The sequence below is a fragment of the Desmodus rotundus genome, chromosome 5 (assembly GCF_022682495.2).
Source record: "Desmodus rotundus isolate HL8 chromosome 5, HLdesRot8A.1, whole genome shotgun sequence".
NCBI classification, from domain to species: Eukaryota; Metazoa; Chordata; class Mammalia; order Chiroptera; family Phyllostomidae; genus Desmodus; species Desmodus rotundus.
The window spans coordinates 74,276,559-74,296,052 of NC_071391.1; the positions used below are offsets into that span (position 1 = coordinate 74,276,559).

The following is a 19,494-nucleotide window of genomic DNA, read 5'->3' on the forward strand; positions in this document are numbered from 1 at the left end:
AGCCCCACTTCCCTCAAAAATTAGTCTGCCCCCGAATCTCAAAACATATACAAAAATTATCCCCAAGTTGATCACACAGTTATGAAAATGAAAAACAAGCCATCGTGTTAGGAGAAAAGATTTGCAATACATATATCCAACAACGGAACATGTATCTAGAACTGTTTAATTAAATCACAAGTCAATAATGAGAAGACCAATATCCCAATTTAAAAAAGGGAAAAAAGATTCGGATAGACATTTAATCAAGATTATATATGATGGCAAAGAAGCACATGAAAAAAATGCTCAGTATAGTTAGTTATTAGGGAAGTGAAAATTAAAATTGCAATTAGAATGTCGATATATAGAAATCAGTTGTATTTCTATAAAAATAGCAATAAATGCTAGTTTTTAAAGCACTTATAGTATCCAAAATGCAATTAAGAAACATAATTTATGTATAATATCACAGAAAAGAATAAATACATGACAATAAATTTAACAAAAAATATCAAGATTTTTATATTGAAAACTGCAAAACAGCATTGAAAGAAATTAAAGAAGCCCTGACTGGTGTGGCTTACTGGGCTGGGAGTTCTCCCACAAACCAAGAGGTCTCTGGTTTGATTCCCAGTCAGGGCACAGGCCTGGGTTGGGGGCCAGGTCCCGGGATGGGGGCATGCGAGAGTCAACTGATTGATGTTTCACATATCCATGTTTCTCTCACTGTCTTTCTCCCTCCCTTTCCCTCTCTCTAAAAATAAATAAATAAAATCTTTAAAAAGAAAGAAATTAAAGAAGACTCAAATAAATGAAAGCGATCTTTTGTTCATGAGGAAATAAAAAAGTGACTCCATGGATACAGAGTATTTTTAGAGGGTGATGAAAATTTTCAGGAATTAGATAGTGGTTATGGTTGTACATCCTTATGAAACAACTAAAATTTACTAAATTGTACACTTTAAAAGGGTGAATTTTATGTCATGTGAATTATATCTCAATAAAAAGGAAATTTTTAAAAATCACAATGAGACAACACTATCCCCACCAGAATGGCTCAAATTAAAATGACAAATTGTATCATGTAACAGCAGGAGGAACAACAGGAACTCATACTGCTGATAGCTTGGCTTTTTCTTAAAATGTTAAACATACATGTGGCATATGATCCCACTAATTCATGGGTGTTTACCCAAGAGAAGTAAAACCATATGCAAATATTTATGAATGTTCATAGCAGCTTTAGATTTAATAATCAAAACTGGAAACAACCAAAGTTTCAACAGATGAAATGGTAAAGAAATTGTGAAGTCTCTATAAAATGGAAAGTTAATCAGCAATTAAAAAAAATCAACATTGATTTATGCAACAATATGGGTAAATCCAGTGTTGTGCTGGCAAATATTTAACTGGCTCTTTCCCAAAAAGAAGCCCTGATCTGTACGTAGCATGTGCCGATTCCTGTGGTGTAAATATTCCTACCATGACTGATTGCAAATTACCAGTGCCGGATTACTGAATGGAGTTGGGAAGAGATGCCCGTTAGCACCCTGAAAATGGTACTCTCACCTTATAGATAAAATATATATAAATAGCCTTATAGATACAATATATATAAATAATCAGAAATACATAGATGATGATAATGTCATAATATAATTAGGAATTAATGAGTTTGGGGTCCTTCTTTATTTTAAATAAAATTTAAATTTTAAAACATTTTCCAAAGCTATTTTTTAATTGTGGCAAAATACACATAAAATTTACCAGCTTAAACATTTTTAAGTGTAGTGTTCAATAGCGTTAGGTACATTCACACTGTCATACAGTCAATGTCTTGCAAAACTGAAACTTTAACTCATGAAAACAGCAGTCCCTCAGCAGGATCCTACCACCATCCAGCCCTCAGCAACTACCATACTCTCTCTGTGAATTTGACTTGACTACTCTGGGTACCTTGTATAGGTGGAATCATTTACCTTTTCATGACTGGCTTGTATCATTAGCATAATGTCCTCAAAGTTCATCCACATTATGCATGTGTTGGTATTTCTTTCCTTTTAAATGCTGAATCATATTCCATTTATGGACATATACCACATGTTGTTTATCCACTCATTGTTGATGAGCACTTGGTTCGCTTCCATCGTTCTCCCTTTTTATAACTTAGTGTAACCTCTTACCAAGTATTTTATAATTTTTAACTGAAACTAAAAGTTACATGTTCTGAGAAGACAAATAAGAGTTTCTTTAAGAAGGGAAGACACAAAATTAAAAAATTATAGTTAGATTCATATCTAAGAATAGAATAAATTAATTAAATATCTTTGATTCGAAAGTCTTTATTTTGTTCTGGTACTGTTTTATATATCTTTTCTCTGTACTAATAAGAAAATCGAAAGCTTTGGAGCTAAGCAAAGGCCTTAGTAAGATTAAATTGGAATCTATTCTAAGTTTTATCACTTATCATCTATCTTCTGAGTTGTGCTTCCTTTTATGTATAAACAGTAAGGCCTCTGTTACTGTGAAATTGTTTTACTTTGAATCTATCTTTATTCTTTGGAAATATAATTCTCTTTTTATGTATATGTTTCTGAAATAGAGTTGGTTAATTTAATTCGTTGTATAAAGTTTTATATTATGGCTAGTGTAGAAGTTAGTGATAATTTGCAAACTTATACCTATTGTTAATTTTTTGTGTAAAATTGACGTTAAAATTAACTCACTGTGTTTCCTTCTTCTTTTTAAAAATATATTATTAACTGAATCCTTTCCCCTCCCCCCACCCACACACTTTAAGCCCAGGACATCTTCTAGTGGATTTGAAATGAATAGCAGTGACCCCGCTGTCTCCCTGTTTCAGGCGCTGCAGTACCCGTGACTCACAAACCTGAAATCCGATGTTGGTTTACCTTCAGCAGGCTGCCGATAGTGGGTTGCTGGGATTTCACTCGTATTTGAGGAATAGTGCATTATATTTTACAGTGGGATAGTGGTGTCTGTCAGTAGAATAATTAGTATATATAGTTACACTAATAATTTATACACTATAGTATAAATAAATACATTATTAAATGGAAAAGGGAAGAGTTCCTAAAGTAGCCCTCTTTTTAAAGTTTCTGTAATAAACATAATAAGATTGTGTAATGGAATTTAAACCTTCAAGATTGTACTGGAATATTTTCTTTTGAAAGTAACTTAACCTTTCCTACCTCCATTTCTAAATGTTTGTAATGGGGATGATAATGGGGTCCGTGTCAGAGAGTTGTTGGGAAGTGTCCTTGTGTCGATCTAAGTAAATGCTTAGAATGGAGCCTGCGCACACAAGTGCTGCAGAAGTGTGAGCTGCTGTTGTCCTTCTCATAGGTCCTCATTGATTCACGCTGTATCGAAGTAGCTTCCAGACTTCCCTGATTGCAGTTGCATCCCCACAGTGCCTGCTCTGCCTATTTCACTAGGGTAATCTTTCTAAAAACCCAGTCCGATTGTGTCACCTCGCTGGGTAAAGCTTGATTTCATGTTAGCATTGCTTTCCAGGTTAAACTCCTTAGGATGAACATTCAGACACTTCCTGGTCTGGTCCTTAATCATCAGCCCAGTTCCCCCATGTTTACTTTATTGATGCACCTTCCTTTCCCTGATGTCTTTCTTCACATGACTATAGGCTCTTTATCTTCTGAAACTCACCTCTAGCATGATCTCCAGCGGAAAGCCTTTCCTGACTCTTGCCCTCACACTTGGTTTGGATTTGGTGTGGCTCACCTTTGTTTCAAAAGAACACTTCTCGTTGTGACCAGGGAACTTACTGCCTTGTCTGTAGCTGTGTCTTTTATTCTCTGTCTCCCCCTCTAGCACAAGCTTTTATGGACAGGAATTGTTCTATAACTTTGTATCCCCAGCACCTAACAAATGATTTCCAAATAGCAGCTATTGAACAGATGCCTGCTGAATAATCAATTAATTGATACTTCAAGGAGGGAATGAACAAATGAACAACTGCTCACATCCTGTTCTGCTCCTGTGATATCTCTCACAAAAACAGAATGGGATAGCAAAAATATGTCACATTTAGTGTTAGACCTGGTTCACGTCCTTTGACCTTTTTAAAAAGTGTTTGTTTAGTTAAATAAATCTATTCTAAATCCTTAATTTCCCCATTATTATAATTTTAATTCTCAATACATATCATCTTATGTTTAATTTCAAATTGTGTAGTATATGTAGAGCAGTATAAAAATGTGAAATACGTTGAAGGCAGCATTGATGCTGACAAATGCACTCGAGAGCCAGGTTGCCTGGGATCGCATCCTGGACTTGCCATTTTCCTGTTCGGTGATTTTGGGGCAGGCTATTCTCTGTGTCTCCATTTTCTCCTCCATAAAGTGGAAGCTATACTACTGCCTGCTTCTGAGGATTATTGTAAGCACCATAAGAGATGGTGCATATTAAGCACTTAGCACAGTTACTCACACATAGGAAGCACCCAGTTTTTTCTATTTTTGTCAAAATCCAATAAACTTTCAAAGCTTAACAGCTACCTCCCTATTAAGACTTCCGTGATTAAATCATTTTTCCCATTGAAACTCCAGATATGATATACTGGGTTGGCCAAAAAAAACTCCTTATGGTTTTTTTCCATAAAAGAAACATTTTTCATTTTCACCAATCACTTTATTGATTTGGATATTTTGACTATGTCGGCCATCTTCTGTGTGGTATAACACTTATTGTTCTCAATTAGTTGCCTTGATTTGATTGCTGTCAACTTCAGCTGGCCTGCCCAGCTGTGGAGCATCATCCAGCAAGACAACTCCAGCGGAAACTTCTCGAACCACTTTTGACACATTCAATCCGTTACAGCACCTTCTCCGTACACTGCATGAATGTTTGTTTGTTTGTTTGTTTTTGCGCTTCAGCTGTGTTTTTACCTTTCTTGAAACAATAAAACATATGCCGAAATCATTGCATATTTTCTTCTATATTCAATATTAAAATGGCTACACAAAAATGTATCAATTTTGATAAGTTTTTCAAACACACACTGATATAACAGCTGTCACAATACAATCTACTAAAATTGTTTTGAAAGAAATTAAACTAAGTGCTCCTGGAGCCATTTTACAGAAAAAAAACAAATGAACTTTTTGGCCAACCCAATATAACCTACTATTAAAGCACCACAAGGGATTTTAGCTGTATATCTCCTCTAGTGGTCCTTTCTGCCTTTGTTCTATTGCTATTCAGAGTAAAGATTATATTTATTCTTTTATTCCCCATACTCTTCTATCATATCACTATAATCTTGTATTACTTTTATTGTATCACATATTACATTGTAATTCCCTACATAGAATTTAACACTATGTAATATTCTTCTTCTAATGAATAATATATTTTTTCCTTTATCCCCCAGTAAAATACAAGCTCTATGATATTAAGGATCTTATAATGCCAGTACATTTTAGGCACTCAGTTCATAACTGCTGAATGGATGAACAATAAGGACTTAACCATTTATTGAATTAATGTATTATACCTGCCACTAATATCAGTAACTCTCTTAGTTACCTATTGCTGCATAATAAGTTGCCCTAAAACTTAGTGGCACAAAACAACAAAAATGTATTATGTGACAACTTCTGTGGGTTGAGAAGCTGGGCAAGGCTTAGGTAGGTGTTCTGTCTCATGGTTTCCCTCAAGTCTACAATCAGGGGTCAGTCAGGGCTGCAATGGTCGCATCTTTGAGGAGCACAGAGGAGATGGCTGCTGGCAGGCCTCAGGCCCTCACTGATTGTTGACTGAACACATCAGTGCCTTACTACGTGGGCCTCTTCCTGAGTGGCTCCCCGCTTGGTAACTTTTTCATTTAGAGCGAGGAAGGGGGAGATAAGAGAGTGAGCTAGGTTATGAAGACAGGACTTTGTAATCTAATCTCAAAAATGGTATCTCAACACTTTAAAATTTTATTTTTTATTAAAATACAGTTGACATACAATATTATATTAGTTTCAGGTGTACAGCATAGTGATTTAACATTTATGTACCTTATGATGTGATCACCACTATATATCTAGTAACCATCTGTCACTATACCTTTATTATACTTTTACTCTATTTCCTGTCCTGTACATTATATCTTCATGACTTATTTATTTTATAACTGGAAGTTTGCACCTCTTATTTACCTACACCTTTTTTTATTCATCTGCCCACCTTCCTCCCCTCTGGAAACCATCAGTTTATTCTCTATCTGTGAGTCTGTTTCTGCTTTTTGTTTGTTTGTTTGTATGTTTTCTTTTTTAGATTCCCCATCTAAGTTCATACCACATATATGGTATATGTCGTTCCATGTCTGAATTTTTCATTTAGCATAATGCCTTCTAGAACTATCCATGTTGTTGCAAATGACAAGATTTTCTTCTTTTTTATGACTGAATGATACTCAGTTTCTCTACTTATCCATCTGTCAGTATACACTGAGGTTGCTTCCATATCTTGTCTATTGCAAATATGTGATATGGTATATATAAACTTAATTTGGACCCTTTTTAAATCGCAGTGCCCTCTCATATGGCAGAGCAAGTGGGAAGGCCCCGAGGATCCTTTACAGTACCTCAGAGGTCTTGTGTCTCGTGCCCTCGCAATACAGGTAAGACTAAATTACTCAATATCGCATTGTCTGACTGTAGGATTATTATATTCTACACATGCATATCAAGATAGCCTTTTTGCTAGCAACTAGTGAGACTATCATGATTTTGTACATAAAGCACCATTTGTTTATCTCTCGTTTTGTCATCTTATTTTCTATAGAACTTTTTTAATTATGTTTTTCTGCTTAGTGTATCTTTTTATAATTTTTGAGAATTTAGAGAAAAGTCTACAATATAGATGGATTATACAGTAACTGAAACTGATTCATAGCTCTGACTAATTTGCTTTATGGCTTGCACTGCCCCCCATTAGCTCCCCCCATAGAATGCTGCTTTTTAAATTTATTTATTTTTTTCAAATTGATCAAGTGTTTTTCAGAGTGATACAATTAGGTAAGTGCAGGAAAACTGAATAGAATAAGGAATGACATAGAGGAGAAAAGAGTGATTTTATTATATTTTATTTATTTTATTGTTGACCCTCTTACAGATGTGCCCTATTTTATCCTCTACATTCCCCTCCCCCCAGCTCCTGCCCTCCCCCCAGCCTGCACACATTGTTGCCTGTGTCCATGGGCTGTGCATACATGCATATGTGCAATGGTGCGGGATAGCTGATGGATGCAGTGCATCCCTTTTCCTGTGACGTTGCACTGCCGTCTGTCTTCTCTGCTGTTGCACCTGCTCCACAACCAACCTTCTTTACCACATCAACTTCTGACGTCATATGGGGGACTTGATTGGTGTCCTTCTAGATACAGCAGTCTTCATCCATGCTTGCGTTAGTAGTGCACAATCATGTCAACATCTGTAACCTTGTCATCACTCATTACCTACATCTCTGAATCCCTAAAATGGACATATCCTTCTTACCACAACTATATTTCCCTCTTAATTGCTCGCTCATTCAGACTTTCCAGACTCTTCCTCCTCAGTGTTCTCCCAGTCTGTTACCTTCTTTCCTGATCCTGCCCAATCCAGCATGGAATCCATGGCTCATAACTTGAAGCATTCTCTGTCCAGCATCTTCAGTATGCTAATTGATTTTTCCTTCATGTTTTATCTTCCTGAAAAACCACTCAACTTGGATAGTCTCTGTCCATACACAAGCTCTGCCGGTGAAGGCTCAGATGTAGAGCGTTCGGACTGGAGGCTCCCTGAGCACTGCCACTGTGTTCCGCAGCGACTGTTTCAAAGCTTCGTTACTTTTGTGAAGACCTCCATTCTGTCACCGCTTCCCCTTTTTCTTAGCAGACCACCTTTTCTTCACAGAGAAAATGCAAGCTATGAAACATGACCACTTGCAAATCCCTACCCTTCTTTCCCACCAGCCATTTTCATGAACCCACCCTCCTCATTTTTGCTCTAATACGAAAGTTGTTGACTTTCTGCTGTTGAAGGCTTATCCTTAGACCTTGATTTCCTCTGCTCTCATCTCTTTAGACACTTCCTCCAGGAGATGGGTTGTTGTTCTTCTGTATTTACATCTTTGTCGGGGGTCTTTAATGCAGGCCCCCCCCCACCCCCCCGGTTCCGCCACAGGTGAAGAAAAAGACTACCAAGACAGGATCTGCTTGGGGAGGAAAGGTGGCCAATCTCTCAAGGGAGAAGGGCTTTGATCCTTTTTCTCCATGGGCTTTTATTAGGTTCATTGGCATAGGAATGCAGATAAAGCTCATCAATCATTGTCAGCCAGTAAGGGTTAAACAATACAGGATGTACAGAGAACTTCCAGGGCTTAGTCTGAGCTACAGCCAATCAGCTAGAGGGCCATAACACTTTAAGCGCCAGACTCATCTCAAGTCTGGATCCTTATCTTTTAAGCTGAGGGTACAGATTAAGTAGGCTTCACAGGAATGTAGTATTTTCCTTAGGCCTGATTCCCGAGGGAATCCGCCCTTTCCCAGCACCGGACTGTACCACCCTCTGTTATCGCTTCAGGCTCAAGTCAGACAGGGAAGTAAAGCAGCCAAGAGATTAGGAGACTTCTTGCAGACAGAATGAGGACTCAGGCTATGTCAAAGCTGAGGGGCGAGGGTCCATCACCCCCTTTTGCCACAGCCCCCCGAGTCCTTCCCTGCGAGCTTATCCCTGGTGACCAGAGCCTGTCTTAGGTTGATCCTCCCTTGAGGATTCTTACCCGTCATTGGCTAACTGGCCAAGCTCAGGGCCAAGCGAGGTAAAGTGGGCAGAGGTGGCACTTCTGCCAGGGAGATAAGCTTTGTCTCCTTAGTGGCTTATGGTCCCAACTCTGACTCAGCCTTAACCATGAGGGGTTACAGCCTCTGAAACCAGGCAGGGCGGTTCCCAACACATCTTTTCCTCTCTTCATACTCTATCCTGGCAGCCTACAAATGGCACTACTTTAAAGGGACCAGGTCTCATCTGAATGTTTGTTAGGCTTCCAAAAATATCAAGCTTTAGGTTGTTGATTATTGGAGGAAAAATTACTGGCTATGAAAATGAGGTTAAAATTAGCAGGTAGAGAAGAACCAGGCATTCTGATTTAATAATCTATCTGTTATGCATATGCCTAGACATAATCTATCAGTAAAAGCCAAAAGAATGGAGGGGAGAAGGGGAAGAAAGATGGAGAAGGCAGAGAGGAAGGACAAATAGTCCATCAGTGTTCTTAGAAGAATACAGAAATGCTCTGAAGGTCTTGGTATATTATAATTGCATGGCTGTGATAATTTAGCACTTCATATATTTGTCAGTGTTGTTTGCTTTTGATTATTTTTATAAAAGGCAGAAACTATTTGTTGCAATGGTATCTTATATTACACTATATGTATAAATAAACAGTATGCTGTGTGCATATAATGATGTATTGTTGATACTGAAGTTAATATTTTAAAATTTTTACATAAATTGTCACATTTTTCTGGCATAATTATTTATACTGAGTGCATCAAATACTGGTCATCAAAACTGAAAACTTTTCTACTATGTAATTTTCTTAAAAGTTTTATAGCCATTTAGCCTTAATTGAATGCTGACACACCTCCTAACCCTCAAATAACTTTCAGGCTTAATCATAGCTTATCTTGTATCCCTTCCAACCAGGGGTTATGTAATATTCATTATTTCTATCACCACTTTTTTGTTTTATTTCCTGCCTTAATATTTTTTTCAGTTATAGATGCACAAAGATATCCACCCCCCCTAAGGTAACCTTTAATATTTGGGAATCATTTTCCATCTATTGCAAGGTCTGTTAGGAGCTTTGTTTTCACATACGCTTTCTCTATGTCATAGATACAAACCCAGAGCAGCTTATGAAGTTTAGAAGAGCAATGTAGCTACACAGGTGTGGAAGAAAGGGATGAGGGAAGGGAAGGGTAGGCACGTAGAATTGGAAGTCCTGTTTGCAAAGGAAAACGGCAGCTTTTGCTTTCTTATGAAAGTATAATCAGACTGAATCCAAAGAAGCACAGAGCTGCTTGAGCCCTGCTCCAGCCATAGTTTAACCCTCCCCCCAAAAAACATAAATTAAATAAAATAGTTTTTTTTTTGTTTTTTTTTTTTTAAGTCCTGGCCAGACAGCTCATTTCTTTGGAGCACCATCTCATACACCAAAAGACTGCAGGTTTGATTCCTAGTCAGGGCCCATACCTGTGGTCAGGGTACATAGGGAGACAACCAATCAATGTTTTTCTCTCACATCGATACTTCTCTGTCTCTCTCTCTCTCTCTCTCCCCACCCTTCTCTCTCCAAAATCAATAAACATGTCCTCAGGTGAAGTTGAAATTAGTTGTAATCCCAGAGCCTTTCATTTTAGGGCATAACACGTGGGGAACCAGAACAAGCTGCCCTGAGTGTCATGCACAGTGCCTGTTCAGTACTGGGGTTCTGTAGGAGCAAGGTGACACTAACTGGGGTTGAGGGTGGCATTACTTATTTACTTATTGAGTCAAAAATACTGTAAACAGCTACTTTATGCTAGGCTCTCAGTAAAGCACTGGAGATGCGGTGGTTAGCAAATATATGTAGTTCCTATCTTGGTGCTAAACACTATGCTCTGGTTGCTGAATGTAGGATGATGAGTGAAATAGACTTACACTGTAGCCCAGGACGCTATCCGTACAATTTATCAGAAGAGGTAGACAACTGAACGACAACAGTAAGAGTGAAATGGGAGTGCAGTGTAATGAGAGCAAATAGCCCGAGTACCTAACCTGCATGGGAACAGGGAAGTGATGTTGAAGTGGAGAACTTGGGAGGAATAGACCAAGTGAAGAGGAGAGGCAAGAATGTGCCAGACAAGAGGAGGGCCAGCGTTAAGAATAAGCCTTGTGCTTTCAAGTAACTAAAAGCAGCATAGAGTGTGAGAAAGACAGGTATTGAGAGATTAAGCTGAAGGGGCAGGAAAGGCGAAGTCATGACACTATATTAAGGAATTATATTTGATCCAAAGGTGAAAAGGGCACCATTGCAGGACATGAATGAGGGAAATCAGGTTAAGTTTGAGAGGGATCGTTTTCCAATATGGATAGAGTCAAAGGCAGTATAAGGTTTAGGACTCTCCTCTGAATGCTGGTAATTTAAAGAAAGCCAGGAAACCCTTAGGCGCTCAGGGAATCTCAGCCAAAGGGTGTCTTGCAGAACCTGGTATTCATTCCCTGGTCTCCACTCTGTAAGATCTTTAGAGCAAGGATTTTTTTTTTAATTCCACTGTATTTCCTATACCTAGTATGTTGTCCACTGAATAAATAAAGGAACTAATGAATGAACAAGTAAATGGACTAGATAGGTGTTTTCTTTGGGAACCTAGAATTATTTTCCTAGCTTCAGATTCTTCTCCTTTTTCTTTAGAAATAACATCCTATGAGAGTTTCTTTGGTTCCTGATTTCCACACTCTTATTTTTCTGTTGGGCTGCAGAATAAGTCCCAATACCCCATCTCCCCCATATACTCCGATTCTTCTGTGTTGATCATTTTACATCCCAGCATGTTCTGTATCCAGTTTATAAATCTTATGGTGCCAGCATTTGCCATTGTGTTCTCTGTCTTCGTATTCCCAGCTTCTCACAGTTGGACCCCTTAACTCTGCACCTGCAACTTTTATTCCAGCCTAACTCATGAACTGACTCCTTAGTTAGGATTCACAGACCTTCATCTCCAGTACACAGTTAGATTTGAATATGCTAAACAGACCCACTATTCCAGACACTTGTAATGGACTCCTGGATATCTCCCCATTGTACTTCTGCTTACCAGACTTGGAGTGCCATGTGCCAATGGCAAGCTTTCACATGCTCATTTCTTAGGACTGAGCTTCTGCTTAGGATCCATGTCTTTCATTTTAAAATGTATAATGACTTTTGCCCTGGCTAGTGTAGCTCAGTGGATTGAGTGCCAGCCTGGGAACCAAAGGGTGGCTGGTTCGATTCACAGTCAGGGCACATGCCTGGGTTGCGGGCCAGGTCCCCAATAGGCGGAGCTTGAGAGGCAACCACACGTTGATGTTTCTCTCCCTCTCTTTCTCCTTTCCTTCCCTCTCTCTAAAAATAAATAAAATCTTTTTTTTTTAAAGTAAGCCATAAAGTTCTAAAAAAACATGAGATTTTAAAAAATAGATAAAATAAAATAAAATAAAATTTTAATAACTTCTTAAACTCCCCTCATTTTTTTTTTGTGGTATAACTCAAGCCAGTCAGTGACTGATACATTTACATACTACCAAATCCTGTCACCTTTCCTTCTTATGAAGGAATCTTATTGTTTATATCAGCCACTAGGGACCTTGAAGTCTGGGGAAATTGAAACAATAAATAGAGTTATTTACTTATTTTCTCTGTATTCCCCCACTAAAATGGAAGCTTCATGAGGGCAGAAGTTTTTGCTTATTCACTCTTCTATCCAAAAATGTAGAATGGTGGCTTGTACAAGTAGGCTTTTCAATAAATTTCTGTTGAATAAATGAATGATTCAGTCAATCTTAGGGTTATTCTTGAGCAAACGGACATATATCTTTTTCATGTTTCCCAATCATCATGATTTAGCTCCCAAGATGTATTCTATAGTACCCATGATATATTTGAGATTTTAGCTTCTCTCTAAATCTGTCCAGTGAAGATTCTTGTTTTTACCCTCCTCTACAGTCTAACATTTAAAACTGTTTTATTTTGTCTTGATTCCAAACTTTAAAAGTACTCTTATTAAAATTGTGATGTTTATTTTTTAAACATTTTCTGAGCTGTCTTACTCTATTTTTGAAGATTCTTCAGTTCTTTACATTCCTGAAAAAGGGAAATGTATATCCTAACTCATCCTAGTTAACTCTCACAGTATTTTACACACAGTAGGTACTCAGTAATATCATTTATAAGAATACTTACATAGATAAAATTGTAAAAGTAGTCTGTATCTGGTCTAAGGCCTCCAGCATCCCTATTTTTATATACTATACTCAGCTAGAATAGCTACCTTGTAGATATTTTTTATTTATATGCATTCATTAATTTCTTCATTCAGTGAATATTTATTGAGCTTTTATGATGTGCTATCCACCTCTCTAAGTGCTGGAAATTCACAGCAGAAAACAAAACAAGAAATTCTTGACAACATAAACTCTACAGTTAGTGAAGGTGATAGAAATATAAACAAATATGTTAATATTGGAATTGCATAGAAAAATACATCTTGGCTCAAAACCTGAGATTTAAGATGAATATACAGCCACACTTTAAACTGGATTACCATCATCATAAAATAAACTTATGGTATATATCTGAAATTCTATCTAGTAAAATGCAGCAGTAGTATTATAAAATTTTAGGAGTCAAATTTTGTACAGAGACAGTAATTTCTCAACACTGTCAGCTGATAAATTCTGCCTGTGGTCAACTAACTATCTTGCACATTTAGAATACTAACCAGTAGTCTGCGTGTGGTCTATGATGATATGTAGTGTGATAGAAGCAATCCCATAAACCATGCTGTTGGTACTGCTGGCAGAAGATAAATCTTGGTTCTAGAAATGTGACAGTATAGCAACATAATTGGCTTTTAACATAGCAAAACTTTCCCGGAATTTTTATCTGCATCTCAGCTTTCATCACATGCATACTAATTTCATCATCTTCCTGGAGTAGCATAATAAGAAGATCTCTACAGCAGAGAACATGCAGAGAATACTTAAACTCTTATGACAAATTTGGTTTCTTAAAGAATGAGCAGATTCTAGCAACAAACCACTTTCCCTGCAAGTAAGGAGAGATTCTGTTAGTAATCCCTGCTATGTTGTTGCCCTTATTTCAGAATAGTGCTTCAATTGCTTTCAATAGGCTTTCCTTGGTTCATGCAGCCACTTTTACCAGTTAAAAGCTTCTATTACATCTTATTTGAACACAGTTTATTAGTATATAATAAGACAATTGCAAAATTTCTTTTATGTCATACAGTTTTATCTTTGGCTAAAGAACAACAATAATAGTGATTGACAGTTTTTCTGCTATTATAGTCAATGAGTCTGTCCTATCAAATACTGTTAATATTTCTGAAAATATAGTGGAAAGGTATAAATAAAACATTGTGTACTTTTAATTCCCAAATCAATCATAGCCTTTGCAAAATTCGTTCCATTGTCAATGATAATTGAATACTGATTTTCCATTCTATAATATATCTTCTATCAAATTCACTTTGTTGATAGCTATTTGCAAACTGGAAAACTTCACAAGCAAGAAAAAAGGTGATAGGTTTTACTATTAAGTTACATGTTGTCAGTTTAAAAGGATTTTGTGGTGAATATGCTTATCTAATTGTCTATTGCACATAATTTTGAGATAGGCTAATTGATGATACCACCAATAATATTTTTTGTATATAGTAAAATAGTTTAGAAAATATATTTCAGTAATATGTTTGCTAGGAAGATTCTTGAACATAAGATCCACAGGTTAAAGAAATCTCAAAATTCCTTGTATTTCATAGCCTGAAAATGATTTGTAATCTATATCAATGATTTTGTCAAGCTTTTTTTTAAACCTTCATGGATGCAAGACCTCAATTTAAAAATTGTTCCTAAGTAAGTATTCTTTTTAATGTCTTTTGGTGTGAAATTTTGTGAGAAAATAAATATTCGATCTACCTAATTCCTTTTTTTTAATTTTTATATCTGGATTGAAGATGATTTATACTGGGTACTTTTGTAGATGATATTGGGGGGTGTTTTCTCCTTGAGAAACTTTGAGATGGCAGAGATACTCATTTGGACGTATTTCATTGTTGTTTCCTCCTCACAAGGTAGCCAGTGTACCCAACTAGGACGAACCTTTGAAGTATTTACTGTTGTATAGAATTAAATAACCTACAACTGAATTTTGCTCTTAAAAATAATTTTATTTAGTTTTGTCAAAGTATGCCAAGCAATTTTACAAAGATCTGGATTTCAGCATAGCCAGTATATAATAATAAGTATATTAATAAGTGTATTATTATACTTATAATAAGTATATTAGTGTTTGTATTAGTTCAATTTTTATTACTATTCCTTAACTAAAATGCTTCTAACAGTATTCCTAACACTTATCTACTTATTGCATTCTCTTAATATTTGTACTATTATCCATATTTTTCTATTGTTGAAGTCTGAGTTCTTAAGAAAAATTAAGTTCTTAATTTTTTACATAAAATTAACAGTTTTTACAATCATTGTTTTTTAAATTTCACTCTTGCAATAATGAATATATACCAAATTTTAGCCTAAAGTAATTTAACCTGTAAGCATAAAAGGGGTTATTTTCACTGTATGTGGCATATAAAATGACCATGTAAATATGATACTAAATAATCTAATATTTAAAATAAATCTAAATGGCATGCCTTGTTGACATTAAGAACTTTGTTACACTTATTAAATAGGGTAGTAACATTTGTGCTCATATATATATATATATATATATATATATATATATATATATATTTCATTTCTAGGCTGTCAGAACATTTTAAAGTAGGTCCTTATTTATTGGGCCTACAAGAAAGTGAAGTATTTGATCTTGGTCAAATACTTAAGTTAAATGAATTTTATTTCTAGTAAACATCAAGATACTATAAAGAAAAATATAGATTAAAGTAGCTAGAAAGTGAGTGGATTGGAGAGGTTAACACCTTAGTATGAGTGGTCCGGTTAAGTCTACTCTTAATGGGCGATATCTAAACAGAAACTTTAATGAAGTAAGAAAGCAAACCATGAACATCTCAGGGGGGGAAATCTAGGCAGAGAGACAAGCACATGCAAAATCTTTGAGGAAGGAATGTACTTTCTTACTTAAGGAATAAAAAGGAAGCCAGAGAGGCTAGAACATGTACATAAAGAGCAGTGCTACTGGAAATGAGGCTAACTGGGTCACCAGGGTCCCTGACATAGGTTCATGGAGGCTTTGGTAAGAGGCTTTCAGTTTAGTCTGAGTGATGAGAAGTCAGTGGATGGTTGAGATTAGGGGATTAAAAGGTTATTCTCTTGGTGTGTGAAGAACAGACTGTAGGAAAGAAAAATGGGAGCAAGCTAATGCAACTGAGGTTTTGATGGTGTTACGGATTAGAGTGGTGAATGTGGCCGTGAAGAGATGTTAAGTTTTGATGTTAGACCTGGGGATTTGGCCATGAAGCATGGGAGAGAGATGGGAAGAATGATTTCAAGGTTTTGGCCCAAGCAATTGGTTGAGTTTTTCACTGAGTTGAAGGATACTGGTGATAGAACAGGGTTCTTAGGGAAGGGGGAGATGGTTTTACAAATTAAGAGTTCTGATTTGAACCTGTTAAGCTTAGATACCTTTTAGACATTAAAGTGAAAATGTCAGAGAAGTAGGTGAAGGATAGAGGTTGGAGTAAGAGATTTAAAGTTGGGATTCATCAGCATAAAAATAAAGGTGCTCTTTAAAATCATAGGACTGACCAACTAGTGGGCCCTGATACACTCCAGTACTAAGAAATCCAGGTAAGGATGAGGAGTCAGTAATGAAGACCAAGTAATACTAGTCAGGAAGACAGATAAAACACTTGGAGATGATGGTGATCAAGAAGCCAAGAAAAGAAAGTGTTTTGAAAGGTCAGAGTCATCAACTGTGTCAAATACCATTAGACCATAGACAGTTTTTAAAGGAATTTTGTTAGGAGGTTTCACAGATAAATATACGATGGTTACTGGTGGGGTGATGGACCAAGGAAGAACACTTTCTTTACTTTTGCTTGTGCTTGATTTTAATATGGGAAATATTTCACCATTCTGTATCCAATAAAGATAAAAAATTAACAATGCAAGAAAAAAAGGAATTAATTTTAGGAGTGAAATTCTTGGTAAGAATTAAAAATAGGTCCCTGTACATATGGGAAGGATTGGCCTTGAATAGGAACTTGGACTAATCATAAATTATAACTTATCATTAGGAAGGGACCTGGAAATAGGGTAGCCTCTCTAGATTTCTGGCTTGCCACACTAAAAATTAAGTACTATGCAAAAGGCATTACTAATAATCTTGTTGTTTCTCACAAGATTTGCCATGTTCAGGTTCTTCATGAACCCTGTTTGGGTTTAACCCATGCAACTTAACTCATTCATGTCTTTGGAAAAGTCAGAGGGAAAAGTCAATAAAACAACAAAGATAATCAAATTTTGTTCTCCAAAGTTTTCTCTATAAGATCATGAAAGAAAATCACAGGATTCTATTGAAAAATAACACTTCCTTGTGTTGAACATTAAGCCTAGAAACTCAGATTTATGGTTTTTAGCTTTTTTCAAATTAAAAAATATTCTGTTTAGCTAGATTTTCTAGTATTCTAGTAGCTGTATATATTGAGGGTAGAAGAGAAGTAAAGGTTTTCTGTTCTAAAGATAAGATAAATGTATATTTTGTTTGTTCCTAATCGATCAAGTCCATGTATTAAGTTAACATTGTAAACAAGCTAGCAAAAATCATTTTAATCAGGACAGTTCTAGAGGCCAAAGTTTTCCTCAGGTCCTTTGTACAGCTTGAGGTTTGGTGTTTGTTGTTGTTGCTGCTGCTTTAGTCCTCTATGCAACGTGAGGGACCCAATTAACAGAACCCAGTTAGAGAGCGGTTCGCATTTTAAAAATTAAACTAGTCGACTATAGAGTTAGAAGAGGTGAGTCTTCTAGGTATCTGTCATGCTCTTACCAAATTCATATTAGGTGTTCATTTGTCCCGGAATCTGTATTCATTACTAAACCACATGGTCATAATTTGTTCTTCTTAAAAAGTTTATCTTAGCTGCTTTTTATTTAAAGCAATGAGAATTATGTAACAAGCTTTCAATTTCATAAGTACCTAGGTTTACTACTGCTGTTTTGTTTATTTTGGATAGCTCACAAATTTGAGTGACATTTTTTGCTTTGTTCTTTCCTTATTTTGTTAAAGATTTGGGTTGTGTTTTTGTTTGTTTGGGAGGGTTTTTTAAAAATATTTTTGACAAATATTTTTGCCAGATATTACTTTTGACAATTTAGATATTAATAACCTTTGAAGTGGGACCCAAAATACTGGAAATTTTTGTTTTTCTTTTTTTATATTATTTGCAATTTGCCTAATAAATAATTGGTAATATACCTTAGTCTTTTAAAATACCAGAAGCACTTATAAAGAATGCCTAACAATAAATTGCAAATAGTTTGAAAATCCTTCAAAAGTGTTCTTGTTCAACCCCATGGAGGCAGGTACCCTCACTATGCCAAGGGTTACAACAGAAAGAAAATAGCCCTTGCCCATGTGACTCGGTCAGGGAGCATCATCCCATACACCAAAAACTTGCTGGTTCGGCCCCTAGTCAGGGCACATACCTAGACTGCAGCTCAATCCCAGGTCAGGGCGCATATGGGAGGCAACCATTCGATGTTTCTCACATCAATATTTCTTTCCTTCTTTCCCTCCCTTTCTCTCTAAAATCAAGAAACATATTTTTTAAAAAACAGGAAGAAAATATTAACATTGTATGGAAAAATTAAGATATTATGTTTAAAGAAATAGTAAGCAAAGGCAAGAGATTACTATATTATCTGTAGTTTTTTCCACTGAAATAAATGTGGGTGTTCAGGTTGTGTATATATTTTTCTACAATACCATTTAACAATGTCAAGTTCTATTTATAAATCAGTGTGTGGAGAAATTTCCTAGTCTAGTTAATATTGTTTCTAAAAAGATATCTTACAAGAAAATACCACCTACTTTACTATGGCTGCAGATCTACTCACTAGTCCTGTCATTCACCTTCTACAGAATGGTTAGCATCTTCATAAGGAGTTTAAAAATTAATAAAGGTCACATTACCACAAAAACAAGGTGCCATTTCCAAATATTATTTCTGTGCCTTAGGAAGAGAAATGTCAGTGATTAAGAAATCTTAGCCAGCCTGCTGGGGATCTGGATCCACACTGAAAAATGGTAGGGCAAAGAGAGATTTCTTGTGGTTTAGGCAGCTTTCAGCATGTCTCTAGATTTGATGGGGATGAGAGTGACCACGAACATCAGAATGTATTTATAAGCATATAATACTGAAGACTCAAAAGCCAACACAGCCTCTTCCTTTCAAAGTTGATTGAGATAAATTGCCTGAAAATATGAAAATGGGAAAATGAAATTTTAGATTTTTTAGATGATTTGCTTTGAAACACTGACAGAAAAGCAACATCAGTAAAGTCTTTACTTTATGAAAACTTTAACCAATTCCATGGCGGGTAGGGGGAGCTTTTGAATTAACTTGACCAACTTGACCTTAGATTCTCTTTTTCTTTCTTCATTCCCATTAGTAGCATGCAGAGTTTTACATATAAAGGTAAAACACATAGAAAATCTGTTGTGTTGAAATGGTAGAATTAGGGAAGACATCTTCGATGT

The 19,494-nt window shown here is 36.1% G+C and overlaps 1 protein-coding gene across 3 annotated transcripts in view; it reads left to right on the plus strand.

Annotated features, from left to right (window-relative positions):
- Positions 1-19,494, plus strand: part of DYNC2H1 (dynein cytoplasmic 2 heavy chain 1) — a 320,982-nt gene that overhangs the window by 271,421 nt on the left and 30,067 nt on the right. For all 3 annotated transcript variants that reach the window (XM_045204038.2, XM_053924343.1, XM_053924344.1), the window contains one exon: positions 6,542-6,631. In XM_045204038.2, coding sequence (XP_045059973.2) covers positions 6,542-6,631 — 90 coding nt within the window. The remainder of the gene's footprint in view (positions 1-6,541; positions 6,632-19,494) is intronic.